Source organism: Sus scrofa, chromosome 17 (genome assembly GCF_000003025.6).
Source record: "Sus scrofa isolate TJ Tabasco breed Duroc chromosome 17, Sscrofa11.1, whole genome shotgun sequence".
NCBI lineage: Eukaryota > Metazoa > Chordata > Mammalia > Artiodactyla > Suidae > Sus > Sus scrofa.
The window spans coordinates 57,606,628-57,626,797 of record NC_010459.5 but is presented as its reverse complement, the minus strand read 5'-3'; the positions used below and the strand labels follow the sequence as shown (position 1 = coordinate 57,626,797).

Genomic DNA, 20,170 nt, shown 5'->3' with positions numbered 1-20,170 from the left:
TCTGGCTGTGGTGAGCCATGGAGGACTGGTCCTGATGTGATGGGGAGAGGAAGACCCGCAGAACCATACGGACACATTTAAACTCCAGCCTGAGAGCTGAAAAGGGGAGGCTTGGCGTCTGTCTGATGAGCACGTGTCCATCAGGGCATCGGCGAAAGCTTCTCTGGGGAGTTGCAGGATGGGACGGAGCTAAAAGGATAAGGAAGAGTGTTCCAGGCAGTGGGAACGGCATGTACTAAGGCTGGAGTGGGCTGAAGACTGGTATAGATGAGAGCCTGAAAGGAGGCCCCGGGTGGCGGGAGCACTGGGGGCCGGGCGGAAAGGGGACTGGGTGAGAGGAGCCCTCGGGGAGGCACGGGGCCAGACCACCAGAGCTTGAAAGGTAGGGCGGCTGAATACCCCTGTGTGCCCACCTGGAATTAATACTGCCTTCCTCCTCTCCCCAAAGTTCCCTGCCTTGGACGGATGGTTCCGTGGTCTCCCTTATTATGGAACACCTTAGGGAATGTTGGCTTTTTATCCTCAGAGCTCACAAAGGGTATAGGGCAGGGCGGTTACCTATTCAGGTTACAGGCTGCTGGGACGGGGGCCTGGGGGATAAGGAGGGAGGAAGGGCTCCCGAGGTTCCTCCAGGTGCCCCCCCCGCCCCCGCCCGACTTCCCTGAGCCCCAGCCTCCCACCTGCGACTGGACAGCAGCACCTCCCTCTCCGGTATCATAGGCTTCGGAGAGCTGTCTCCACGCCGGGCTGTGCTAACCTCAGTCAGGGTCAGAACGAGGCGGTTGTGAGTGTGTGTGTGTGGTCCGCTGCGGCGCAGAGACTTCAGCCTTCAGCTGCACGCTGGCATCTTGACTGAACCATCCCCGTTAAGGCAGCCTCGGAATAATCCTCTTCATTATCCTCACTTTACAAACTAAAGAACCCGAAGTGGAGACGTTGCCTCGCCCAGGGTCACTCCACGGGGATTCGATTTCAACTTTCCCAGGACCCAATGCCTTGTGTTGTAGTGTCTACGTCCCTGACACCCCCCCGCCCCCCGTCAAAGTGTGACCCAGGGGCCACCCTGGGAACTGCGTCACAGAGAGGATCCTGGGCTCCACTTAGACCTCCTGATTGTTTTCTCCTGCTGGTAGCTGCGTCCCATTTTTAGCTGCAGCCCTCATCCCTCCCCACCTCCGGCCCCTGTGATCTGTGATTTGCACGTGCACACGAGTCTGAGAGGCTCTTCAAGCACACTCCATGGCTGGGATAGACATTTCTTTGCAGCAGGACTTCTCAGAGCCTTTAAAGAGCTAATGTACATTATGAAATCGCTTAAGAAGAAATGGTCATGTGATGCTTCCCAATCTTATCTGAATACAGAGCCTTTTTGATTTTTGACCCTTTTTATTTTCCTCTCCTGGATGTCTTACTCATGGGAGGTAGTTTTCGGGACCTCGATAAACCCCGGACCCTTGCTTTTGCAGTTGGGGAAACCGAGACCCAGACCTTCATGGCTGCTGACTTGCTTCCTGACTTTGACATCACAGGCCTCTTGGACCCTGGACAGGAGTGTTCTTGACCTTCCTGTGAACGCCCAGGTGGGGGGTGAAGAAGGGAAGAGAGGAGGGTGAGACAGACAGACAGACAGACAGACAGATGGTCCTGTGTGGGCAGCTGTGGGCTGGTGACTCGCAGTCCGGCTGCGGGAGGAGGACATTGTGCTTCTTTGTGTGTTTTTCCACCTTTCTTCCCAATGACTTAATTTTAGTCTTCCTGGACATGCAAGACCTTAAAAAGTGTTTTAAAAAAGCCTCGGACTCCCTGACTTCATCTTCCTGTCCTGGGGACGCCAGGGACTGTCTGGGTGACTTGGAGGAAAGGCCGGGTACTCCCTGAAGCCCCAGGTGGGCTGCCCGACCCAGGCTGGGCCTTCCCCTGCTCAGGGCCCAGGAGGGGCACGCCCTGGACCGGGAGCCCGGCGGCGGCCACGCCTGCTTCCTCTGTGGGCTGCTTTGATCTCCTTCCCGGCTTCCCTGAGGGGCTGGTGTTTGCGCGCTGGGCTGACTCCAGGTGCGCCGGGCTGCTGGCTTCCCAGCCTGACTCACCCTCAGCAGCACCGGGCCTGCCCCCCTCCGTGACATCATGTCAGCCTGGGAAAGCCCTGGCTTCTCCGTCGCTCGCTGTCTTCTGAGGAATGTCCTCGAGGCCCAGAAGCAGTTTACAACATGCAGGCTTTTAAAAGTAAAATGTCCAGCCTTCAGCTGGAAGAGCTGCAGAGAGAGGGTGAGGGTGATGGTAGGGTCAGAGCAGGGGCCAGGAGAATTGCCCAAAGCCAGTCATCTGCACTCGCTGCTTAAAACTCTCCCCAGCCTGGAGTTCCCGTTGTGGCTCAGTGGGCTAAGAACCTGACTTAGCATCCATGAAGGGCTTGGGCCTGGTGTTGCCATGGCAGTGGCGTAGGCTCCAGCTGCAGCTCCCATTCAACCCCTGGCCTGGGAACCTCCATATGCCGCAAGTGTGGCCCTAGAAAAAGAAAGAAAAGAAAGAAAAAAAAGAAACTGTTCCCGGCCGCCAGTTCCCCCAGCATCTGAACCTTCCCGTGGCCAGAGGCCACCCTGCAGCTTCATGTTCCTGCCTACCGCTGAGCTCACGGAGCACCTGCGCCCTCCTCCATAGCCTCTCTCTGGAGGCTTTGCACATTCTGTTCCCTCTGCTGGGATACCCTTCCTGCCCTCCTGGCTGCATCAGCCCTGCTTACCCCTCTGGCTTCCCCTGGGAGATGCTTCCCCAAGAAGGTCCTGGCCGGACAGCCTCAGCCCCAACTCCAGGGCTTTCCTTGGTCTTCTTGTCCAGAGGGCTCTTCCTCTCCTCCCCGCCTGCAAGTCAGTGTTGATTGTCACTGTGCGGCTCACTCACAGCCCCTGGCCCAGAGCGCTGTCTCTGATGCCTTTGTGTCTCTGTTCCCAGCGGGGCTGCTGAATGTAGGAGGTGTGCAGAGTGGGTTTTAGGAGTGAGTCTACTAGTTCCTCTGGCTGCTGTAACAATCACCGCGAGCTTAGTGGCTGCACACAGGTTTGTTCTCTTTAGCTCTGGAGGTCAGAAGCCTGAGAAGGGTCTCTGCGCTAGTAGCAAGGTGTGCCCTGGGGCTGCCGGCCTTCTGTTCCTGGCTTTTTCCAGCCTCTAGAGGCACCTGCATTCCTTGGCTTGTGACTCCCGCCAGCAGTCGCATCATTGTGCCTCTGCTTCTGTCCCAGCATCTCCTTCTCAGACTCCCTGGTCCCCTGTTTTCACTTACAAGGACCCATGTCACTACATGGGGCCCACCCAGGTAATCCAGGATAATCTTCTGTCTCAAAAATCCTTAATTCAGACCTCCTGTTATGGCTTAGTGGATTAACACCCTGACTGGTATCCATGAGGATGCGGGTTCCATCATCTTGCTCCTTGGGTTAAAGATCTGGCGTTGCCACAAGTTGCGGCGTAGGTCGAAGACGTGGCTCTGATCCTGCATTGCTGTGGCTGTGGCATGGGCCAGCAGCTGCAGCTCTGATTCCACCCCTGGCCCAGGAATTTCCGTTATGCTGCAGGTGCCTCCCTAAAAAGACTCCCCCCAAAAAATCCTTAATTTAATAACTTCTGCAAAGTCCCTTTTACCATTTGATGAATAAGATTTGGGGATTCGATGTGCCTGTCTCTGAGGGGAGTATCGTTCTGCACACCACATAATCCCAAGTTCCCCTTTCTTCGATGGCATGGACGGGGGAGGAGGGCACTTGTCACTGGCCAGCCACCTTCTCTCTTGGGTTCTCTCTGCCTCCTCAAAGGCCCGGGAGGGATCCCTGGCCGGGGCCCTGAGGCGAAGGATGGGCCCCTGGGCTTCATGTCACTTCCCCCCGGGGGCTGGCGCTCCCTGGTAAGGATGTTCGCTCAAGAGCTGCGCACACAGCAGCTGCCCAGGATGCCCTGCTGTGGCGCTGCTGCCTCCCGGCCACCAGCCAGACCTCCTGGAGAGACCTGGAGAGACCTGGATGGCCCCGAATGTGGCCCTTCCAGTCCCCAGAGGGAGTCATTTGATGGCAAGAGTGTTTTCCATCATGCTGCCCTTGACTGAGGCCTGGGACTGGGTTCTAACTCCCATGAGCCACCAGTAGCCTCTGCACAAGACTCGGGCCTCCGAGCTGAAAGTTAAAGCAGCTGGATAGATACCCAAGGCCCGGTTTGGCTGTGAAGACCCTGGATGCTGGGATGGCTCCCCCCCCTCCCCCCGCCGCAGGTGGAAGAAGGCGTCATCCCCACAGTCCTAAAAGGTCGGAGAGAAGAAGAACGACACTGGGTCCTGAGACTGGACAGGGGCCAGTCCCAGGCGACCCCGTCGGAATCTGCATTTTCTCAGGCTCCTGCCTGCAGAGTCCTGGGGCCAGGAATCCTTGGCTCCCAATCTGGGCCCCATCCTGCCGGTTTCAGGGCTGTGATCCCCCTTGCTGAGTGTATGCAAAGCGTTAATGGTTCCTCTGAGGCCCTGGTCTGAGGGGGTGGCAGCCTGCATCCTGGGTGAAGGCCCTCGAGATCACAGTCTCTAAATAGCCTCTAAGGAGCCAGAGGGCAAAAAAAAAAAAAAAAAAAAAAAGAGTTTCCACCTTCCCACGTTGGGATTTTAAAATACTTTTCCGTCACAGTGGAACTTTCCAGGCGAAGGTGGGCTGAGATGCTGGAAACTGGGTCTGGTGACGATGTGTGTGATGTGTGTGCGTCCTGCCTCTCCTTGTGGGTTAGATCTCAGCCCGTTCTCACGGTGTCCCTGGGAGGAGGGGCTCGAAAGCGCCAGGGACAGGCTGTCCCCAGGCTGCTGGTTAAATATTACCACCCCTCCCGCCCCGGTGTTGGGGTCACCGGTGGTTCACGCCTGGCAGAGAGCAGGGCTTTGGGGAGCCTGGGTTCAGGAGGGGAGAGGCCCTCCTGGGGGCTTCAGCGTTCCTTTCATCGGGAGCAGCAGGAGAAGGTGGAAGGAAGGCGAGGTTTGTGCCCCAGCTCTGCTGCCTCAGTGCGAACTTGGAAGAGCAGGTCCACCTGTCCCCACCCATCGGGGAAGGGGGGACACCAGGCCAGCCACCTTGCCCGTGTTTGTACCACAGACCAAGGGCGACGTGGAAATATGGGGGCCCCGTTCGGTCTCTTCAGAAATAGGATGTGCTTGCTAACTTAAGGCAATGTTTTTTGCAATTTTATTGAAGTGTAGTTGATTTATGATTTTGTTCATTTCTGCTATTCATCAAAGTACCTCAGTTACACACAGACACACACACACAGACACACACACACACAGACACACACACACACACACACACATTCTTTTGCGGACTCTTCCATTATGGGGTCTCACGGAATACTGATTCTAGCTCCCTGTGCTGTACAGCAGGACCTGGTTTATCCATCCCATGTGGAGTTGCCTCTGCTAATCCCAAACTCTCAGACCTTCCCTCCCCCACCCGCACACCTTCTTGGCAACCCTAAGTCTGTGCTCTCCATCTGGGAGTCTGTTTTTGTTTCCCAGATAGGTTGATTTGTGCCGTATTTTAGATCCTACATGTAAGCGATGTCGCGGGCATCTGCTTGAGACTGTGTTGATGTGTGTGGAGGGGGAGAAACATGCTGGAGGGATTTGTTGCTGCCACCCCAGAGTGTGCGCCCCAGGCTGGCCGTGGGTGGCTGTAAGCTTAGCATGTGCCAGGGCTTTAGCGCTTTTTATTGCCAAATGGTATTCCATTGTATGGACTTAGCCTGTTTTGTTATGTGTTTGTCATTTGATGATAGTTAAGTTGTTGCCCTTTGGGGGCATTTTATGAGGAATGCTGCTCTGAATATTCATGTATAGGGCTTTCATTTGTCTTGGGTAGTAAAATGACTGGGCCATATGGCACCTCTGTGTTCTACCTCTTGAAAAACTGTTGTCCTAGTTTCCAAAGTCGCTGCACCCCGTTTATATCCGATCCACCAGCAGCGTCTGAGGGTTCCAGTACCTCCACGTCCTTGCCAACACCTGCTGCTGTCTGCGTTTTCAGTTTTGGCCGTGCTGGCGGCTGGGATCCGCGTGTTCTACGGCCTAATGATGTTGACCCTCTTCTCAAATGTGCACTGGCCATTCGTATATCTTTAGAGCACTGTCTATTCAAATTGGCCTTATCCATCTTTTTTTTTTCCTTTGGCCTTTTTTTTAGGGCCACAATCACAGCATATAGAAGTTCCCAAGCTAGGGGTTGAATCAGAGCTGGAGCTGCCAGCCTGCAATCCCCGCAACGTGGGATCCGAGCTGCGTCTGCGACCTCCACCACAGCTCACGGCAACACTGGATCCTTAACCCACTGAGCGAGGCCAGGGATGGAACCGTGTCCTCATGGACACTAATCGGGGTCATTTCTGCTGCGCCACAACAGGGGCTCCCCCGCCTTATCCATCTTTGGAGTTGGCAACCTGCTGCCTTACTTTGCAGGTTTTTACTTTGTCCGCTTCCATTTTCTTGACCAATTTGCATAATAAGAAAGAATTCTCTCTTGATAAGTTGGTAAATTTGGTAAAAAGTACAGTGCAAAATCATCTGGATGTGGGATGGGAAAGGCCTTTTATTCCTATTTCAATTTGTTAATGCATATTTGGTGACTCATATTTTCTGGTTTTTTTTTTTTTTTACCATTTTTAGCATTTTGTGTTTTCCCAGAAATTTGCATACTGCCCATCCTGTTTTATAACACCTTTTTACTTCATGCCACGTTTCCCTCATGGCAGGAGGTCTGTCCTTTGCAACAGCCTGTGGCCCTTGGATGGACTGTATGTTTTTACCAATCCTCCCAGGAGACGACTCGTTCTCAGTTTTTCTGCTCCAAACACAGTATGACTGTTGTTTGGGTTCTATCTCTGTGGTGAACAAACCACCCACAACGCAGCGGCTAAAACAACAATCATTTTATTGCTCAGGAATCTGGGCAGGGCTCAGCCGGGCAGTTTTTCTCCTCTTTGTAGCACCTGCTGCCTGCACTGATGAAGCAGGGAGCTGGGCTAGGCCAGAGAGCCCACGAGGGCACCTTATCATCGGGGGCTGGTTTGGTCTCTCTGTCTCCCTTCACAGCTCCTCCTGTCCACACCCTCTGCCCCCTTCCCTTCTCTGTGATCTTCTTCGGCAGCAAAATCACGTCCCCCATCCACAGGCCAGAGAAAGCAGAGCTCTAAGCCTCTTACTTACCTCCCAGCCATGGACATGGCAGGGGCTTCCCTCCATGACTGAGCACAGCAGGTCAGATAACCCTGGACCTGAGAGGTGCGAGCGAGCTCACGCGGGAGCTTGTTGGTGCGACGTTTGCAGGAAATCTACAACCCTGAGCATCCCGATACACTCATCTGGTGAGTGTTGGAGTCGGAGGCGAACACGGGGCGAATGGACGTGGGTCTGTTGCTCTGTTGGTGCCTCTTGGGAAGTTGCATAACGACCAGCACCAAGAGAGATGAAGTCCCTCCTAGAATGTCCTGCTGTCCAGCAGGGAGCGAGCGTCGACACCTCCATGACTGGTAGTGACCGGTAGTGACCAGGGCGATGCTACAGGTGCCTTGGGCGTTTGTCACCAGGCTGGTCTTCGGTCGGCCTCCGCAGGGCTGAAGGAGATGGCATGTTCCCGCCACCTTGCAGAGCAGGGACTCGGCCTCCAGTTAGCTGCCGTGCCCACTCGCCTGTCTATTCCCTGCCCCCTGGATGAATATATTCCCTGCTGCACACAGTGTTGTCACAGGAACATGCATCACGTGGGATTCGGCAGCCCCCTGGGTCTCCTGGCCCCTGGGCGAGAGGGCGCGTTAGGGAGGTGACAGGACTGACTCAAGGGCCCAAGGGCTCAGGTCACACTTCCAGTGCTATGTCCTGGTTCTGTGACTTAGAAGGTTTATCCATGTGGACAGTTGGCCTCGATTCTCTGAATCTCCCCTTCCTCATCTATAAAATGGGAACAATACCCTGACTGTTGGGGAGCTTGGGGAATTGGTGCACGGAAAGCACCCAGATTCCCAGCAGAGGGGAAGGGGAGAGAATGCATTAAGCTCCCTGGAGCCCCCGCCCCGAGCTGTTCCTGCCACTGCTGTCACCTGGGCGGGGTCACGGAGGCCGGTGCGTTCAAGGTCAGGACAGATAGCACCAAGGGGCTTGTCATCCGTCTCAGGTGTGAAGACCGTTGTGCTTCTACGCTCACAGATGCCAGAGGCGGCAGGGACAAGGTCCCACGCTCCCAGCTGACAGCCTGGACCCGGCTGCTGAGCGGTTTCTCCGCCGTCCCGTTCCCGCCGCCAGTCCAGCGGCAAAGCGACTCCCTCCTCCCGCCTCAACAGGGCTTTCCTGTCCCCCGTGCCTTCCACGAAGGTTCGGCTCTTCCCAGCAAGCCTGGAACAGACCGCCAGCTAGGACCCGGGAGCGGAGTCCAGGCGTGCGTGTTGATTCACGATGAGTCAATGCTCGCCTGTAACATCTGGCCCTGCTGTCCCGGGCTGTAATAGGAGAACGCTGAGTATCGTTTGGCAAGGCGTGCACCCTTCAAAGGCCCAGTTCTGTTCCCCAAGTTACTATTCACTGTTTTCCCGTCCATCAGGGCCTCTCCGGATATCTGGTCACATTTTCCTACAAATCACAATTTTCCGGCAAAGCCACCCCCCAGGTTTGTGACTTCTGTGCTGTGATCCGGATGTCGCCTACGGGGCCCTGGGAGCCTGAGTGGGTGAGGGGATTGCTTTGACTCGGAGTGGTCTTTCTTCTCTCATCCGATAACTGTGGAGCCCCACTAACTGGTTCATGGACAGTCGTGGTCACTCTTCATAGCCAGGAAGCCATCAAGGCAAACTGGAGATGAAGAGAGCCGAAATCCTCATTTGTAAGTTTCAAATCTGTGTGGACGTCACCCCGCCAGGTTGGTTCTGAAACTACCTCCAAAAAGGTACCGGGAAGAAATGCAAGTAAACAGGTCATGAACCTTGCTTAAATTCTCTTTGGCCGTGGAAGTCGAACTTGGCCTCACAAAATGTTCTGTGGCTCTGCAAAGACGGCCTTGCTCCTCTGACCTCTGTACTGGGGAGGCAGTGAGTTTCCTACCATCCGAGGGGACTTCCGTTTGGCCGGCGAGGGACAGTTGTGCTGTCTTGTATTGTGGCTACGTTTCATTCACATCAAATCAGCAGCGGCATCTCATCCGTGCGTGTGGCGCAGCGTAATTCAGCATTTTCTCAGCTGGGTTCCAGCAGTCCCTGAATATCACTTCACATGTGGGATTTGGGGGCACGCGGGGTGGGGAGTGACCTCCATCCGTGGTCCTGCTCATGTTGTCCATCACCCTGGGTGTCCTGCCCTCCCGTGGCAGGGACCTGACGAGGCCAATGAGATCCTCTGCTCTCAGATTTTTGGATGGAGATATTGAAAGAGGGAAATGGAGTTGAAGTTCATTCCTTTGATGACTGTGCCTTGATGAGACAGCCCTGTACCTCGACCCTGCCTTGGCTCCTGTTTCTCAGCCCTGTTCTCCACCCCCGTGTGGACTTCTCTGGGTGAGCTGCTAATCTACCAGTCCATTTCCACTGGGTTCTGAGTTAAAGTAAATTTGAGACATTAGCTAACGTTATGGATTTGTTTTCTGCATGCTTCTCTGAATCTTGAACGTATCGGTGTGGTCCATACATGTCTAAGGTGCTACGGCAGACAGCGAGTTATAATTTGACAAACCTCCTAAATCTGGGGGTCTCCTGGCCACACAGGAAACATCAAGGGGGATGGCTGGTGCTGGTATGAGGAGGGGGAGTTCGGGACGCAGTTAGGGGGGAGATGGGTGCCTCATCTAAAGGGGGTACTTGCTGCTCGCTTTGGCTGATGGCTTAGTGGGTTATATTACAGTGAGCCTGACTTCTAAAGGCTCTGAAAGGATAACTACATCTGAGCAAAGGTAGTGTCCGGAAGACCCGTCTTCTTGAATGGTTGCCAGCCTTGCAGGTGGCCTGGTTGGGTTCCAGTCCTGCCTCAGCTGTGTCCTCACCTCAGGCAGGGGTGCCTTTCTGAGCCTCAGCTGTGCACTCTGCACAGCGGCGCAGTTGATATTACCCACCTCAGGCAAGGACTCAATGACACGGTCTGGGCAGGCGTTTCAACCCAGGGTCCAGCACGTGGTCAGTGCTCAGGAAATAGTTGTTCATCTGATAATGTAAGAGCAGAGGAAATTCCTCCTAATCCCCAGGAAGATTAGATCCCTCTGGGTAGGATAGATGCTGACAGTACCCTGGGGCAGAGGCTGGTTGGGAGCTGTTCATCACTGTACCCCACTGCCTGGTACAGCGTAGGAGTTCAGCTATTTTAATTAACTATCAAAGGACTCAAAATATTTAAACTTCGAGGAGTTCCCATCGTGGCTCAGAGATAGCGAACCCCAGTAGTATCCAGGAGGACGTGGACTCCATCCCTGGCCTCGCTCAGTGGGTTAAGGATTGGACATTGCCATGAGCTGTGATGTAGGTCACAGATGCAGCTCGGGCCCCTCGTTGCTGCGGCTGTAGGGCAGGCCAGAGGCTACAGCGCCGATTGGACCCCTAGCCTGGGAACCTCCGTATGCTGAGGGTGCAGCCCTACAAAGACAAAAGTTTAAACTTTGAATCCTTATAATTAAAAGTGCAAAAGAGATGTTAGGATAGCTCATATACTAGCATCGTGCTATCTAGGAATGTAAAAACCCATCCACTCATCCACCCATCCATCCATCCATCTTCCATCCACTACAAGGCCAATTGTGATTTTATCCATTTTTGGTACACCTCTCTGAGGCAGAGAGAACTGAATGCCCCCTCTGCTGATGATGACTCTGGCTGGGCTCATGGGCCGTGAGGAGCGTGTGCACCAGTGCCCAGCACACCCTCAGTCCAGCACCTTCCCGGCTGACTGACCTTGGGCCAGTCATGGTCTCACCGCGGATGCCCTGGAGATGATAACGTCCCCACAGTTCAGGGCAATGAGGCTTGAATGAGACGATGTGCGTGGAACACTCGGGGCAGTGCCTGGCAAGAGGCGACTCAGGCAGCACACGTGGACTCCCTGCCCGGAGACTGCCAGGCGTGGAGGCTGTATAATTCCTGCCGCCTGTACTCTGTCCCACTGGCACCCTGCTGACAGATTTGAAGGACACATTTGTCTCATAGCAGCTCCGTCTCCTGCACGGCCTGTCCTCACCCCAGCTGCTGCTCAGGGGTCTCCATGGCGGGATCCCCGCCTGATGAACTACCTTTGGGGGGCTGGCCGGCCTCCTCCTACCTCCCCCACCTCAGGAGGCCCTCCTTTCCGTCAGTGCGGCGGGCTGGCTCGTCCAGGGCCTGACCCGCAACCTGCTGACCTGGAGCCCACCTCTCTCTGCTCTCTTGCAGGGACTCGGACCTGTTCCTGCTCGACAGCCGCACCCTCTGGGCCTCGGAGGAGGGCTGGCTGGTGTTCGACATCACGGCCACCAGCAACCACTGGGTGGTCAACCCACGGCACAACCTGGGCCTGCAGCTCTCGGTGGAGACACTGGATGGTAAGTCCCCAGCTGCCACCCCCGCTCGTGCCCGTGCAGCCCTCAGCCGTGGACTTAGGGCGGATGGCAGCAGTGCCCCCGCTCCCTTCCATCGAGGGTAGGCTTCCCCTCCTGCCTGCCCAGTCAGTGAAGCCCAGCCTCTTGATCCCAAATGGAAACCAGTCCCTTCCCCTTTTGCATAAGACGATGACGCAGTGGGCAGGAGCTGGATTGGGAAAGGCCCTGGTGCTCAAAGGGAGGCCCCCACCAGCGCTAGGGGCCTCCCCCGTTAGAAATGCAGGCTTTCTGGCCGTGCCAGGCCTACCGCTTCAAACCTGCACTTTCACTGAGCCCCAGCGGATGCCCAAACGCAAACATCTGAGATGGGCTTGCACAGCTCCTCACACTCAGGACACAGGACATTCTGGGGTGTTCTGGGCATTGCAGCGTGTTTAACGGTGCCCCTGGCCTCCACCCACGAGAGGCCAGTAGCATCTCTCCCTTATGACAGCCCAGAAATGTTTCCAACATTGCCAAGTGTCCCCTGCAGAGCAGAAGTGCCCCAGTTAAGTGGAGTTCCTGTCGTCAGATGAATCCGACTAGGAATCATGAGGTTGCAGGTTCGATCCTTGGCCTCGCTCAGTAGGTTAAGGATCCGGCCATGAGCTATGGTGTAGGTCACAGATGCGGCTCGGATCTGGCGTGGCTGTGGCTGTGGCCGGCAGCTGTAGCTCCAATTGGACCCTTAGCCTGGGAACCTCCTTATGCCGTGGGTGCAGCCCTAAAAAGCAAAAAAAAAAAAAAAAAAATTACCCCAGTTAAGGACCACTACACTGGTGCAAAAGCATCACCCTCTTCTCAGAGCCTGAGTGTGGCGCTGAGCCCCACGTGCTTGGAGAACCCGCTGTTCGAACCCCCCCACCCTGGCACCTCCCACCCCACACCTGCATCCATCTTCTCAGAGGGCAGGCAGGAAGGCGAGTGGGGGCTGGGCTGCGGGCCATTTCTCCTTCCCAAAGTGTACTTCTTATTAAGTGGGGGTGGTTTTAGGGCGAGTAACTTCTTTACACCAGTTTTAAAAAATATAGAGTAAGTAATACATGCCTCTGGCTCAAAATCCCAAAGTCACAGGCGTGTGTAATGGTATATGGTTTCCTTCCAATTCCTTCCCCTAGCTGCTGAGTTCCCCCTTCCAGAGGCAGCTATTTCCATGTTTTGGGGTATCTTTCTTTGCAGAGATGCCTTCTTAAGCAGTTGTATATAGATTCTGTTTTCCATTTTTTCTCCCTCTCCGCCAAATCCCGGCACAGCATACACAGTGTGCTTCGCTTTGCTTTTTTCACCTGACAGTGTAGCTCGGAGGTGGGACCTTTTCCGCTGTGAAAGAGCTTCCTTGTTGGAGTTCCCTTGTGGCGCAGGGGGTTAAGGATCCAGTGTTGTCACTGCAGTGGCTCAGATCTCTGCTATGGCACGGGTTCGATCCCTCGCCGGGAACTTCCATGTGCCATGGGTGAGGCCAAAAAAAAAAAAAGGAGCTCCTTTGTTCTTTAAAGGCTGTTGTATGTTTGCGTCCATGTGGGGAGAGTGGAGTCAGCAGCTCACTCACTGCGTGACTTTGGACAGCTTCCCTGAGGCCCCAGATCCTCGGCTCCTCCTCTCCAGCGCTCAGGTACAGGAGAGTCTGGGCCACTGGGTTGTTCTGAGATTAAAACAGGAAGAGTTTGAAAAACAGGGCACCGAGGTACCGAGGCATCTCCTAGGCTTCTTATCACAATGCAGATTCTGGTGCAGCAGGTCTGGGGCGGAGGGCAGGCTGCGGCCCCAGCAGCCCTCAAGTGATGCCGAGACGGCCCGTCCCCAGAACCGAGCTTTGAGTAGTGAGGACTGAGAACGGACCCAGCTCATAATACACCTGCTCTCAGTGAGAGCGGCGGCTGCTGCTGCTGCTGTTATGGTGACTGCCACCCAGAGTGACTTCGCCAGTCCTCAGGGGATGGACGTGCAGGTGTTTCCGGGTCGCCCACTCTTAGGAACAGGGCTGTGGTGAGACACCTCCGTGCACGTGTCCTCAGCCATTCGAGTGGATGTAGCTCAAGGAACGGTTTCTGAGAGTGCCATGGTCCGTCTGTGGCCTGGATCACTGTCGTCAGTTTACCCTCCTGAGAGGTCCTTCCCTCTGCACCCCCACCGGCAGCACATGAGGCACCCATGTCCCCTTCTTTGTCAGCACAAGCTCTCAGACTTACCTGGCTTTGCTAATCTGATAGATGACACATGGGGTCTTGCAGTTTTGCTTTGCTTTTCTTTCCTCTGTGCAAGGCTGGGCCCTTTCTCATGTGCCCTGTTTGTAGTTTCCTGCCCCTTGTACCTCAGCCCATCTCCTCTGCCCATTGTTCACACAGGGTGTTAGTCTTTTTCTCCATTTTATTTTATTTTATTTTTTGCTTTTTAGGGCTGCGCCCCCGGCATATGGAGGTTCCCAGGCTAGGGGTCGAATCGGGGCTGTAGCTGCTGGCCTACACCACAGCCGCAGCAACACCAGATCCAAGCCTTGTCTGCAACCTACACCATAGCTCACGGCAATGCCAAATCCTTAACCCGCTGAGTGAGGCCAGGAATCAAACCTGCATCTTCATGAATACTAGTCAGTTTCGTTTCCGCTGAACCACAACGGGAACTCTTGAGTTTTCACATTTTTAAATGGTTGAGAATTTTTTTTTTTAATTTAAATTTTTTAAATTAAAAAAAACCCATATATTTTGTGACATAAAATTATATGAAATTCATATTTTGGTGTCCATAAATAACGTTTTATTAGTACACAGTCACACCTATGGGTTTATGGATCACCTGGGCCTGCTTTTGTCCTGTACCAGCAGAGCTGAGTTTTTCTAACAGAGCTGCTATGGCCACCAAAGCCGAAAATATTATTTTCAGAAGTACCGTTTACAGGAAAAAGTTTGCAACCCCTGGCCTATACCAGAATTTCTCAAACTGTGTTCCGTGAAGTGTCCGTGGGTATCACTGGGGAAACGGGATGGGTTCATGATCAGTTAAGTGCAAGAAATGCTAGGTTGGATAAACTAAATAGGTTTCCCTGCAGGACTTATCAGAGCCTTTATTTTGCTGGTGTCCATTGTGAGTCTCCTGATAGGGTCCATATCATAGAAGGATTCCAAACTTATTTGGTAGTAGAATCATTCAACGTTTGTTGGTTCAAATCCCAGCTCTGCTCTTTCTACACATGACCCAGGTGAGTCCCTTCATGTCCCTCATCTGGGAAATGGGCTTAATAATTCTTCCCACCTCTCAGGGTGCTGGCAGAGGATTAGATGAGCTCATGCAAGTGAAGAGCTTAACTGCTTAACAGGCAGTGGCTGCTGAGCACACGGTAAGTGCTTTCCGCATTGACTCCTGAAATCCTGACATTCCAGTCTCTGGCATCCCCACGTCCGTCAGAATCCCTTGGGTGGCACGTGGAGCATCCAGATTCCCGGGATCCACCCCTGGGCCCCCTGATGGCGAGTCCCTGCAGATGGGCCCAGGAATCTGCCTTTTCTCACAAGCTCCTTGGTAACCTGGGGTCTGGCCCAGTGACAACACCCTGGCAAGGTCTTGCCCCAGGTTTAGGGTACCCTGTTTATAAGCCCCATTCAGTGTAAACCTTTTTGCACTGGGTGCCAGTGTAGGTTAAAAACCAGCAGGGCCTGCTGGGGAGCCCGTGGATTCTGGGGTCCTTTTGATGGTCAGGCTGGTGTGAACATACTGGGTGCCAGCCCCGCGTCACCTGTAGAGATGGCCAGAGCCCTGCCCTGGGACCACCTACTAGCATCAACATAAACTCAGTGAGCTTTGCCACCTTCGCCAGCACCCGGGGAAGGGTTTCGTGCCTGGCACCCACGCCCTCTCCCAGGACGCCATCTGGCAGGGGAAAAGGTGGGGCACCGAGTTGGGGGTACAACATCTTGCAGCCCCTGGGCGGCTGCCGGGACATGCAGCCACGACACCCTCAGCCTTGGTTTGCTCACCCACACAACAGGCATGTTGGTGACGGGCATGCAGGGAGCTCGCTTCCCTCCTGGTGAGGCAAAGACCTCACAACCTTCTTTCCTGGTGCTTGGTGCCAGGCAGGGTGAGCCCTGGGTCGGGTCAAGGATCTCCAAAAGCTACCTGAGACCACCCAGGGAGCCGGTATCTGTTCCCTCTTCCTCCAGCTTCCCCCCCGGGTGTTCATCAGCCCTTGGAGGGGCGCAGCTGGAGAGGCCCACAGACTCCCCCGATACCTGGGGCCCATCAGGAGCCAGGACAGGGAGCTTCGGGAAGGAGGGCCGGCACCTGCTGGCCTTGCCTGTAGGGAAGACAAGAGGCAGCTCTGTCTCCTCCCCGGGGCAGTGGGAGAGGGGAGAAGAGGTGCCCTGAGCGGAAGGGACCCTGACGCCAGCTTGGAGGGCTCTCCAGCTGACTGGGGGCTCTGCGGGTGCTGCTGAGAGCTGAGCCCTCGTGGCCGGCCAGGCCCCGAGCTTGGGCTCCCAGGCGGGGCCAGAAGTGGACTTCAGGGCCCAATAGTCCGCTGCTCCTCGGGGCAGCCTCCCGGGACCTTGGGCAGGTGGTCCAACCTCTTGCTGCCTAGTCCCTACATCTGTTCCTCGGCCATAATTACAGCTGGTTGGGGAGGAAGAGAAGTGAATTCATGGAAAGCACGGAGCCCTGGGCTGGCGCCCTGTCCGTGCTCATGAGTTTTAGGTATTATTGCTGCCATCGATGTGTTTGATTCTTACAACGACCCCGCCCGGGCAGCATGTCCGTTATCCCAGCACCTTACGGAGGAGGAGACCCAGGCCCAGCGACTTGACTGGAGTTGCTCGTCTCCCAGGGTAGACCAGGTCTCTGCTGCAGATCCTGTCCCCAGAGTTGCTCTTGCTGGGGAGCCTTTTGGGAAAGTGGTTCCCAGGCACCAGCCCTGGGGACAGCGTGTAACTGACAAGCCCCTGCTGGGGGCCGAGAGCCTGGGCCCCTGCAGCACCCTGGTTCCCTCTCCATGTCCCCGTTCCTGGGGAGGAAAGAGTTCACTTCCCGCAGGACCACCTGGAGGAGCCAGCATCACAGAATGGCCACGGGTCCTCCCTCCTTTCAAAAATACTGTAAATTAGGTTTATGGCCATCTTGGTATAACAGTGAAGGTAACCTTGACGGGACTCAATATTAAGACATTTTCCGCGACTCTAAAAAGTTTACGCTTTGTCTTCTGATTTTAAAAGACATTAAAATCTTTTCATGGGCCTCTGAAAGCACCATGGCCTGGGCACTGTGCCTGAGGACAGGTTGGCGCTGGGCCCCCATCCCAGCCCGGAGAGCCATGCCAAACCCTCCCTGTCCCCAGCGCTGGTTGTCAGAGCCAGGCTCCTACCTTCAAGAGCTTCTTTGCCTGCCTCGAAAGCACATCTATTCACTCAACAAACATTTGCATGGAGCTACAACGTGCCAGGGACGGTTGTAGGCACCGGGGTCACAGCCTGAGCAGGACCAGGCTTCGGCTGTCGTGTTGTTCACATTCTCGCAGGAAGAGGGGACCATCAGGGGACCACAAGCTGAAGGGCAGGGATGAGGCCGTGCAGGCTGGTTCTGGGCTCCGAGGCCGGCGCCGGGCTTTCTGCTGCTCTCAGGATCAACGCACACGGTTCCTGGTGCCGCCTTCCATCCCGGAGCTGCGGGGCGGGGAAGACTGCATTGGCCTGGAGACGTGCGTCTTTGCAGACATAGAAGCCCCGAGTCATCTGTTCCCAAGACAAGGACTCCAGCTCCTTGTCCAGGTTTGCAAGGTCTTCCTCGCCCTCATGCCCTGGGAGGCTCAGGAGGAAGCGCCCGTCAGCCCAGCCTCTCCCATCCAAGAAAACCGCATGGGGGCCTCACCTCCCCCTCGCACGCCCTCGTTGGGGGCCTCCAGCTGCTGCTGCACATCTGCCGGGCTCTGAGACCAGGCTGGCCCCTCCCCGACCCCCCAGAGTCAGAGGCAGGCACGCCCTGGACGTCTGTGTACACAGAGGGCCTCAGGCCTCTCTCCTGGGGATTGAGAGCACGCATCTCTGTCCTCGAGCGTACCATACCGGATGGGATCAAACGGGATTGCAGGGCATTTAAGGGACTGAGGGCGGGTGCTGCGCAAGAGTGACGCTGGCCGAGGCGGCTGGGCACAGGGCCCAGGAGGGAGCTCTTCGCCCGCAGGGCCTGTGGAGACAAACCCCATGCAGCCGAGGCCAGCGAGTGCTCCCAGCCTCGGCGCAGCGGGTTCCCAGGTGCCTTCAGCTTTGCCATGGCGTCACATCCTGTTTGTCCAGAAGCCAGAGCAAGAGAGTAACCAAGAGGACTCGGTGACCCAGAGGCTGGGGTGGGTCCTTCCAGGGCCGGTGGGCAGTGATGGCCAGGATGGCTGTGGGTCATTGGGCCAGGCAGATGTCACGAGCATTAACGGCCTTCTCACTTGTCACTTGGGCCTTGGTCCATCGAGAGAAGCGGCTGGATTAATGTGTTTTGCACAATTAAAGAGGAACACTCTTATGCTCTGGCCCCCCGGGGGGTGCCTGATGGCTCTAGGCCTGGAAAACAGAGAAGTCACGAGAAACCAAGATGCCCCTATGCACGTGGGCTGCTGGGTCCCCTCCTCTCCCAAGAGGCCTCCTTGTGCTCCCTGCCTGCTCTCGAGGCTTTTCTGGGCCGGGTGTGTGGTTTCTGCTCATGCTTCCCGGGGCCTGCCAGCGGTGGCCTGATGCGCTGGCTCGTCCCTGTCCTCAGCTCACCTCCCTGGGTCCTGCATCCACACCACTGCCCACCTGGCTCGCCTCTTCGAAGGACCTCCCCTCCGAGCCTCCGTGGATCCCTCCCTCCCTCGGAGGCCCCGTAGATTGTCCACACCGGACCTGGGCCATCTCTCCTTTCTGCATCCATCCACCTTGACCTGGTGAAGGTTCCATGGCATGGAGCCCGCTTCCTCTGTCAACAGGGGGTCCGTAGTTCCGCTGTGGAGCAGAGCCCACATTCCGTGATGCTTATTGCTTATCCCTGTTGTGCAGCAGCAGCGGGCAGAACCAGCTCTGCCAGGAATACTTTCCTTAATAATAGACAGTAGGGAGTTCCCGTCGTGGCTCAACAGAAACAAATCCGACTAGTATCCATGAGGATGTGGGTTCATTCCCTGGCCTTGCTCAGTGGGTTGGGGATCTGGCGTTGCTGGCCGTGGTGCAGGCCGGCAGCTGCAGCTCAGATTCGACCCCTAGCCTGGGAACTTCCATATGCCACGGGTGCAGCCCTAAAAAGCAAAAAAAAAAAAAAAAAAAAAAAAAGACCTTAAAGTGTGTCTTATCTCATGGGGGCATTTATGGTTTTCTTTACAAGTCTGGAAGGAAGTGGATCTGGGGTTGGTCAGAGCAGAGGTCAGCAAACCTTTTTTGGAAAGTGCTGGACAGTGAACGTTTTGGGCTTCGTGGGTCAGACCCTCTGTCGAGTTTCTCAGCTCGGCCACTGTATTGGCAGTAAAGACGGGCACAGAAGTGCAAGGCTGAGATCCAGTCAAGCTTTATCTGCAGAAACAAGCGGTGTGCTGGCTTCGGCCCACGGGCTATAGTTTGCCAGCCCCTAGGTTGGGGCATCCACAGCAGTCAAGACCCCCTCCCCTGCCCCGGCCCCGCCGTGGGTGTGTCGGCAGTGCCCGGAGACTCCCCCCTGCTGGCAGGCCGGCGGCCCCCGTGCCCGGCCTGGAGGAGGGGAGCAGGTGGGCTGTATGAGGGAGGGTTTCCTCTGCCTCTTTAGGGAGGTGCCTGTAGCACCCATTCTAGAAGGGGTGGCCTGTGAGGCTGGGAGGGGTCTGATTGTCAGCCTGCTCGGGTGGCAGGGGTCCAGGGCATGGAGGGCTGCACGGTGGCGGTGTCAGCCTTTTTGAACGCTCCTAGGACCAGGCCTCTGCTCAGATGGGGAGCGAGAGTGGCTGACCCGCTTCCCTGGCCCCTTCGGATGGCAGGCGTGTGGATTCTGGCTCCGGTGGACTCTGAGTGTGCGGAGACAGTGGGGACAGGCAGCGCCAAGTGTTCACTTTGGCTTCACGTCCCAGATGTGAGGTGGAGAGCCATGTGAAAACCTGTGCCCGAGTGTTTCTCATGATGTTCACACTTAGCCACCTGGAGGCCACCCAGATGTCCTTCTGCAGCTGAATGGGTCACCAGGTGTCGTACCTCCACACTGTGGAACATACAGGAGGAATGGACCGTGAAACACGCAGCAGCCCCCGTGAATCTTAAAGACCCACAAAGAGGACACAAGATGATGCCAAAGACCGGGAGAGCCTTTCTATGAAAATTCTAGAAAACACCAAGCTGTAGGTATGAGAAGGGGTCGGTAGCTGCCAGAGGCTGGGAAGCAGAGAGGCAAGTTCCCCACCTCGGCGCCGTGGACCTTTCGGGGAGGGGCCGTCCCGGGCACCCTGGGATGTTTAGCAGCATCTCTGACCACCACCCACTCGATGCCACCCTGGCCGAGTGTGTGAAGATGGAAAATGTCTCCCAGTGCGGCCACGTGTCCCGTGGGAGAGGCTCACCCAGAGGTCCTGAGCTAAAGCAGCAGGAGGGAGCTCTGGGGACGCGGGAGGGGCT

The 20,170-nt window shown here is 55.8% G+C and overlaps 1 protein-coding gene across 5 annotated transcripts in view; it reads left to right on the top strand.

Annotated features, from left to right (window-relative positions):
• Window positions 1-20,170, top strand: part of BMP7 (bone morphogenetic protein 7) — a 108,747-nt gene that overhangs the window by 49,719 nt on the left and 38,858 nt on the right. For all 5 annotated transcript variants that reach the window (XM_021077320.1, XM_021077319.1, XM_005673045.3 and 2 more), the window contains exon 3: window positions 11,404-11,552. In XM_021077320.1, the coding sequence (XP_020932979.1) occupies window positions 11,404-11,552 (149 nt within the window). The remainder of the gene's footprint in view (window positions 1-11,403; window positions 11,553-20,170) is intronic.